This window comes from Loa loa (genome assembly GCF_000183805.2).
Source record: "Loa loa unplaced genomic scaffold supercont3.212, whole genome shotgun sequence".
Taxonomy (NCBI): Eukaryota; Metazoa; Nematoda; class Chromadorea; order Rhabditida; family Onchocercidae; genus Loa; species Loa loa.
In genome coordinates this window covers 104,784-113,585 of record NW_018108392.1, presented here as the reverse complement: position 1 = coordinate 113,585, position 8,802 = coordinate 104,784, and the positions used below count along the sequence as shown (strand labels likewise).

General features: G+C 25.6%; 1 protein-coding gene across 1 annotated transcript; it reads left to right on the top strand.

The window, feature by feature from the left end:
* Positions 1 to 2,291: 2,291 nt before the first annotated feature.
* On the top strand, positions 2,292 to 8,802 carry LOAG_08413 (hypothetical protein; the record flags this gene model as incomplete). Its single annotated transcript, XM_003143945.1, has 12 exons — positions 2,292 to 2,405; positions 2,704 to 2,859; positions 2,999 to 3,115; positions 4,120 to 4,272; positions 4,598 to 4,828; positions 5,156 to 5,338; positions 6,129 to 6,270; positions 6,447 to 6,594; positions 7,154 to 7,298; positions 7,452 to 7,646; positions 7,821 to 8,012; positions 8,458 to 8,802. The coding sequence occupies 12 exons, from the start codon at positions 2,292 to 2,294 to the stop codon at positions 8,800 to 8,802; spliced, it is 2,121 nt and encodes a 706-aa protein (XP_003143993.1).

Sequence of the window (8,802 nt, the reverse complement as noted above, 5' to 3'; positions counted from 1 at the left end):
CCTTTTTTTCGAAGTAAACTAAAAGTCTTTGGATTCCAATGAATCTTTAAATATATGCAAAGTTATACAGTATAAGATTTCTGTTTCTTTTTTCTGCAAAATCTACTGATTTAAATTTTTAAAATTTAAACAAACTCTTTTTTTGTCAAACCACGAAATGAATGAAATACGTAATTATAGTTTAAATTTGTCATTTGTTTTCAGATTAAAAAACGATTTGTGATATTCGCAATAGTAAAAGAGATTTAATGAAGGAAGAAAGTTTTGATTTAGTCAATTGTGAATTATCAAGGAGTACATTACAACGATCATTATCGTTGAATGATGAGGAATTGCCAAAAATTGGATGTTATGATTATACGGCTACTGCTTCTACATCACTTAGCACCGCATCTGTTCCGCAGAATTTACCTCAGTCCATGTTAATTATACGGGATTACATTCCGGAACAAATGTCGTCATGTCATCCACAAAATGGTACGAATGAATGTAAATTTTCTTCTTTCTGGACAGTTTTACATGATATAGATTTTTTTAATAAATAATTATTTAATCTGTCTTATATTTTTGTTATGTTTCAAATTCTATTTAGCAAAAATCTCTTCATACTTACTTAATTTATGCTATTTTCTTTCATATTTTTGGTGTAAATTTTTATTTTCAAAGAAATCGAAAAAAAAGGGTGAAAATTTCCTAAGAATGAGATATTATGAACAAATATGTTTAAAAATAATATAATTAAAATTTTCATTCAAAAGTATTATTAATATGTTTGATAGAAATTTTAGAAGAACTTCATTGGTTATTATTGAATGGAAAGGATCAACAAAGTTTTGGTAGTTGTATAACAATGGAATGTAATTATGATTGGAAAAATACTGGCACAAAGGATAAATATATTAATAATCAACAGGAATTATATCATAGTTACAATACATTATATCAAATAATTAATCAAAAATCAAATATGGAAATTTCGACGAAAAAAACAAAAATGCAAATATCAATGACACAAAACACCACATTGATACCATTGTTATTATGTATTGTATTGGTATTTTTTATGGTGATAACAGTACTATTGATAACGGTGATATTTTTGAGTACACAACGTACCATTACTACAACTACCACAGATAAATGGAATTCATCATTTAATTTTACCTTTACATATGCTGATCGGATACGTCAAAATTTAAATGAGGTTAATCATTTCTTTTCCTTTTCTTCTTTATTTTTTAATTTTTATGTTAATAAATTTAATAAAGATGAAGAAATTTTACAGCACAAATTACTAATTAATTATTATAAATTGTTCGTTAGTTATTTACATTAATCAACCAATTAATAACAATCAATAATAATAAATTAGCATAAAATATATCTTTACCTTATCAACATGTTATCATTTGTTGTTGGAAATGTGAAATTAATTTCTTCAGTAATAGAGAGAGGAGGGACACATTTAATAATTGAACTTTAGAAGTGATAAATCAATCTTAATTATGTCCAGTACATTATGGCTGACATTTCTGAAAATACTGTAAATCTTTTCTTTTTTGTTCTTCTTTTTCCTTTACTTCATATTTTGCATTTACTAAAAGGAAAGAATTGCCATTTATTACCCGCGATGGGCATTTAATTACCCATGATTGATAATTATCTATGAAAGATATCTGTGTTCCTTTTAGTAAATCAAGTAATAAATATTAAATCGTTGAGGGATATCCAAGCTCATAAGGTATTAAAAAATTGTAATTCACAATATTTATATCAAAAATTATTGTTCTTCCGTTTTTTTTGACCTACAAATAATTGCCTGAAATCAATTAATTAATTAAAAAAACTATAAGAAAATAGAGGAAGCAATAAAATTAATTAATTCTCACATAGAAATATTTCAATTTTATTTTATTTATATTCATAATTATTCATTGTAATGAGCCATTTTTATACTTATATTTTTTCTCTCTCTTATCAAATTGATCTTTCACACTTACTATCATTTTTAGGAATAACAATTATCAAATCAGTACTACATAATTATCACAAGCATAAGTAATTGAGAAGAAAATGAAGAAGAAAAAAACAAACAAAACTAATTTTTTTCAAATTATGAAAAAGCAATGTTCATTCATCCTACATTTCTTTCATTTCCATTAAATTCTCCAGTTGAAATCAATTAAAAATCGGTTGAAATTTTTTTTCGTTTTATTTTCAATCAATTTAAAATGGTTTAAATTATATTGAAAAAATAATTATTACAGCAAGCTCAAATTAGTCAACAATTGATGGATGAATTTAATGCTGCCAATATCAAAAGGAATATCAAATGGTTGTCTGAAAAAATACATGTTGCGGGTACCAAAGAAAATGCCGAACTTATGCGAAAAATTGCTGACAAGGTGTAATAATTATCCGAGTAATTTTATTAAGCATTATAATTTATGTAATCGTTGTAATTTTGAAATATTAAAAATTATGCAAATTTAATGGCTCATTGCAGTGCAAATCATTTATTTAATTTAAATGAATTTGATGCTCCAATAGAGAAATTTAGTCAAAAATTAACAACAATTTATTTCACAATAAATTTAATTTACAAAAAAAAAATATCGAGAAAAAATACCATGAAAATTTAATTAAAATTCCATAGATTTTTTTTATAAATTTTTTAAATATTTTAATTTGTAATATTTTCAGTATCACAGGTATGGATATGATGTGAAAACTTATAGTTATAATGTTTTATTAAATTATCCAAATTATGAAAAGCCAAATCGAATTGAATTACATATGGGTAATGAAAAATGGCAAGAGCTTAGTAATGGCCTTGCTGAACGACTTGGCCCAAATGAAGCACAGGAACAAGCAAGTTAATTTCATTAAATATTCATAAAATTACTAATATCTTCTTTGGTGATATTTCAAATTTTATATTTTCCAATGAAATTATTTAGAATAAAAAAAAAGATGAAAGAAAAATTAGCTAATTCAGCAAGAAGATCCGCGTGCATTGGTTTATTGGGCTGCTTATTCCGAAAATGGTACAGTAACTGGATCAGTAGTTTATGTTAATTATGGAACTGTTAATGATTATAAACGATTAGATAAGGTTAGGAAATAAAGCTATTCTTATTTGAATTCGTTAATTTCAGTTAATTAATTGCCATTAGTTTATTTCAGTTAATTACTATTAGTTTATTCCATACACTTTTATGCATACTATATGTTATTCATTCATTTTCTAAAATACTTTTAAAAAAGGTGAAAAAACGCTTATTATTTAAAAATTAAATTGTTCAAAAATTGAAACATTTTAATTATTTAGGAATTCTGTCTTTTCATTTTTATTTTATATCGAAAAATTTTTGAATTATTAAATCAAAATTAAATTATTTCAAAGCCAATTTAAATACAAAAATCAAGTTATTCTTTACAAAAAATTGATTAACACGATCACTTTTTTTTTGCCTGTTTAATTTAATATCGGTTTGGGAAAAACTCCCGTTTTTTAAATATGTAATAAATTTTGATTTTTAATATTTTGAATTGTTAAAATACTAACTTTCGGTTTAATTTAATAAGGACTTCTTTGGAACTATTTTTGATTAAATACTAAATATATTTATATTAGATTCTTTATCTAAATATTTTATAAATTAATCGGTATACTTTTTGAAAAATTTTTTGCAAAATTTACATTTATGAACTATAGTTGTATATTATTGTATTATAGTTTTGTCATCAAATGTGATCCACTATCATGCTAATGAGAAGTTCATTACGTGCTAGGCTTATTATAGGTTAGGCAAACATCAAAGTATATAAAAATGATACTATCAAATCAAAATTTTCAACAAATTTCATGGATATTTCAAAATGCACAATTTTCTGTTTCAAGGAAAAGGAGGTAGAAAAAAGGAAACAATTGCAACCCAAGCGACAATTACGCCCTTGACATAATTTAGCATGACTTATTTAAGTGTTCTCAAGAAGTAGTCGGTTAATTTTATCCATTCACTGACAACATCGTTGAGATATTTGCATAAAATGGAAAGGAAATTTAAAATTTTATACAAAATTATATATTCACAATAATAGAGGGAGTAATTTCAGTATGAAATTTCGTTGAAAGGTAAAATAGCATTATGTCGTTATGGTGGGATATTTCGTGGTGATAAGGTGCAACTTGCTGTTAAACATGGCGCTATTGGGATGATTTTATACAGTGATCCATTTGATTATACAAATGGAAGAAATGATATGAAGGTTAAGAAGAAAATATGCAAATTAATTGAATCATATAGATTGGATAAATTCCATTATACTTTTAGCGTTAATTTTATCAGACTTTTTGCAGAAAAATAAAAAGGAAGAGTTTGTGGATAATACTAATTAATTTTCTGTTTTTTTTGTTGAAACTTTTACGATTTTTAAATATAATCAACTACGGAATGTTTCCATCTTTTTTCATTTTAACTCATAAGGAAAAGTAAATTTCAATGGTTTAACACAAAAATTTTTTAAATTATATTCACTTTTTCGAATTTCTATTAATAAAAGATGATTTATTTTATGAAATGTGATATTGCAGGTATTTCCAAATGAAATTTGGTTACCAGAATCAGGTGCACAACGTGGAACATTGCTAAAAACGGATGGTGATCCGGAAACACCACTGTTACCATCAAAATACTACACTTATCGTACGGAAACGGAGGAAAATTTACGCGAACGGCAAGTAATGCCATCAATTCCGGTTATGCCTATTGGTTATCGTGATGCTCGAAAAATAATGGAAAATCTTAGTGGACCACAAGTTAAGGTTAAATGTTTTGTGATGATTTCCTTCTCTTATCATTTCCATTAATTAATTATATTATTGACATATTTTTAATTTTGAAATATAATAAACTAATTTGCTTACTTCTCAGTTTAATCGTCTAGTGTGTTTTTTGATTTATTTCTGACTCTTTCCTCATTTACATTTAAATTAATATTTAAGTTTCTTGACAGTCACTATTTAATGTATATGCAAATTTATCCATCGAATTTTCTGCATTTTCAACAATTAGGAATTTTAAACTATAATAAAAGCTTGATAAGTGATAAAAAAATAAATGATTGCAATCTTATTAGAACTAAATTTTAGTTTCATAGCTGGATTGGATCTATGAACGTAACATATCGTATTACCGGATCAGCAATATTCCGTATTACCGTACATTCCGCTTGTACACGTCGTATCATTACAAATATTGTAGCAACGATGTTTGGACGCGAGGAACCGGATCGTTATGTGCTCTTTAGTAATCATTATGATGCATGGGTTAAGGTATTGTTATTCTTTTAAAACTACCGATAATTAATTATTCAGGTTATTGAAGTATTTATAGTATCGGTATCAAGAAAAAAAAAAGAAAGCTATGACAATACTTTTCTTCTTAAGTTTGCCACATCTATTAGGTGCTTATTATATTTATACTTAATTAAGTTAGTATATGTATTTAATTGCATATATTTTTAACTTATTGTCTAATTTTTGTTGATAATTTAATTGATATTTTTATTGATACGGGTTCCTTTGCTGTGGAAAATTCATTCTTTACTTGTATGAATATATTTTTTCCTTAAGAGAAAAAAGCTAAATATAATTAGCAATTAGAATTAATTATCGGTAAAAAACTAAATGAATGAAAAAATAAAATTGACGGAAAACATTTCATAATCTATATTTGTTATAATATCTTAAACTTCACTTAATATTTTCAATTTTCAAATATTTGGATAATTATTATTTGGTTAAAATAACAATAATTAAAAGTTAAATTATTGAAATTAATAAAAATTAGTTAAAATTTAAATTGTTGAAATATTTATACGTTTCGTTCTTTTTACTTTGTTCAATTACGTGGAAACAGTGAAAATTAAGTAGAAAACAATAATACATATATCATTACTGATGTCGTAAAAATGAAAGTAATAATTGTTTCACGTAAAACATGCGTGATAACTAAATCTTAGTTGATAAAATGATAATTAATAACTAATGCTTACTTTAATCATCATGTTGATAACTAAAAGTTTACCTATGAGAGGAAAATTTTTTCTTTTTTTTTTTATAGGGTACAGTTGATCCAATTTCCGCCACAGGTACTATGCTTGAGATGGCACGAGTGTTGTCAAAAATGAATGAATCAATAAAATGGCGTCCACGACGTACAATAATGTTTTGTTTATGGGATGCTGAAGAATTCGGACTTATCGGTAAGCAAGCCGAGTTCATTCTTTTACAACGGGATTATTACAGTAATCAATTATTCACCGATAATCGATCCTTTTTTTTACGTCAAATATTTTGTACATTTAATTGCAAATTTTTTATTTGTCTTCTTTGAAATTGTAAAAATGAATATTTCAATTATTTTTTTTTTTTTTTAAAGGAAGTACGGAATGGGTAGAAGAATTTATGAAACCACTTCAACAACGTGCAGTTGCAGTAATTAACGTTGACAATATCAATGGTGACACATCACTCTCTGTTAAAGCTGTCCCATTGCTTTATCGTGTTATTGTCAACGCAGCTGCTAAGTAATTATTTCTATATATTGTTTTAAAATTTATTTAATAAGTAATTAGTTTTTGCTTTATGGTCTTTTCTGTCTTAAAATTGCAACAAAATTATTAAAATAAAAATTAATTTAAAAATAGTTACATATAATGTGAATAATACATGCATGGATAATACATGCGTAAATAAACGTATACATACACGTATAAATGTTGAATTGACGTGTATGGATAATACATGCGTAAATAAACGTATACATACACGTATAAATGTGTGAATTGACGTGTATGGATAATACATGCGTAAATAAACGTATACATGCACGTATAAATGTGTAACGATTAATTTGATTTGCATATTATATATTTCATTATGAATAACTTTTCAATTTCTTATTATGAGTAAATTTGTATTAATAAATGATAAAATATATCACATATCACTAATAATATGATAAAATATATCATATATCAATAGCAATATATCACATATCATTAATAAAATCATTTTTATTCAAGTTTTTGGAATTTAAATTACAATTATCCTAATTTTCAAATGTTTTTAATTCCATCAAAATAGAATCGAAAGTCCGAATAGATTGGAGCGAGAGGCAGAACGACTGACATTACTGGATTCGTGGAAATTTTATGCTCCGAAAGGACCGATTACTGGTGATCGATCAATTCCCGGCATTGCAGTACCAGGAACTGGATCTGATTTTCAGGTTATTTGATTACTTCCATATTTTTATACTTTATAATAATTATAAATTTAATAGGTATTGTACTAACATATGTTTAGAAGATTACAAATGCATGCATATTAAGATGGGAATTATGTTAATTTGCTCCAAAAATTATAACTTTGATAATTTTAGCGATTTATAACTTATTTGGGTATACCAGTGATTGATATGAAACTGGAAAGTGCCCCATCATATAATTATATGCTTTATCATACAATGTATGAAATTCCTTGGTTATTGGATAATTTTATTGATCAAAATTATACCGCACTAATGGCTGTGGGACAATTATGGCTCGAAATTGGACGAGACATCGCGGATAGTTTAGTTAGTTAGATATAAAGATATATATTATTCTTTGTCACATTATTTCTTCCATTATGGTATGTGCTAAGTTTTTATTAAGTGGAAGGTGAAGGTAATGCGAAAAATTAAGTGGAAGGTGGAGGTAATATAAAAAAATTATAGAAAACTGAAGGACAAATTTATTTTTAAATTTAGATAATTCCATTTAATTTACACGATTATGGTTTGGTATTGTCTGATTTTATTGATCGAATGGATCAACAATTGGAACATATCGGAATTCCAAAAGCCATTGGTGTAAAAACATATCACCTGATATTAAATAATTTACGAGAAGCATTAACACGATTTCAGGTTGTTGCGAATGTAATGCAGGAAATTGCTCAGGTATCACTATATCATATATATTTAATTTGGTACACATAATTTTAATGTTTATTTTCAATTTGAAAATTTGCTTTATTGAAAGTCGTTTCTTTTTCTTTTCTTCTTTTTTAAATTTGGAAATTACAGTACGATAATGATGAATTTTTATAAAATTTTGTATAAAATTCATGCAAAAAACATTTTTAATTTCATTTTATTCTTTATGATTTGGATAATTATTTGAAAAAAAAGGAAAAAATAAATTTTAAGAGGAAAAAAATTCAATATTTCGGAATGCAATTTGGAATAAGACAATAAGGAGTTAGGAAGTAAATAAACTATTTGATCAGCATTATTTAGAAATTCATTTGCTGAATTCATCATATATATATATATATATATATGTATATATGCTTAATAATGAAATTTGATAATTGAATTATTAAAAGGAGTAAAATTTTTTTAGTCTGTCAATACGGGTCATGAATCGGTAAGTATTAAACAAGCAGAAATGTTGAATAACCGGATGCAATATATTGAGCAAGCATTTATTGCTGAACAGGGCATATATCCGGAACGAGCTGAATTTCGTCATTTGATCTTTACCAGTAATAGTATCCATAATGATTATGGAAATTTACTATTTGGGGAGATTTTGGATCCAGCATTGCAATGGCATAATGCTTTAGTTACGGGTAATTTAAATAAAACAAATTATTGGTTAAAAATGATGAAAACTGGATTTGCTAAACTACATTATGGTATCGAATCAGCTATTTTGGTATTGGATATGGATGGATATTATAATTAA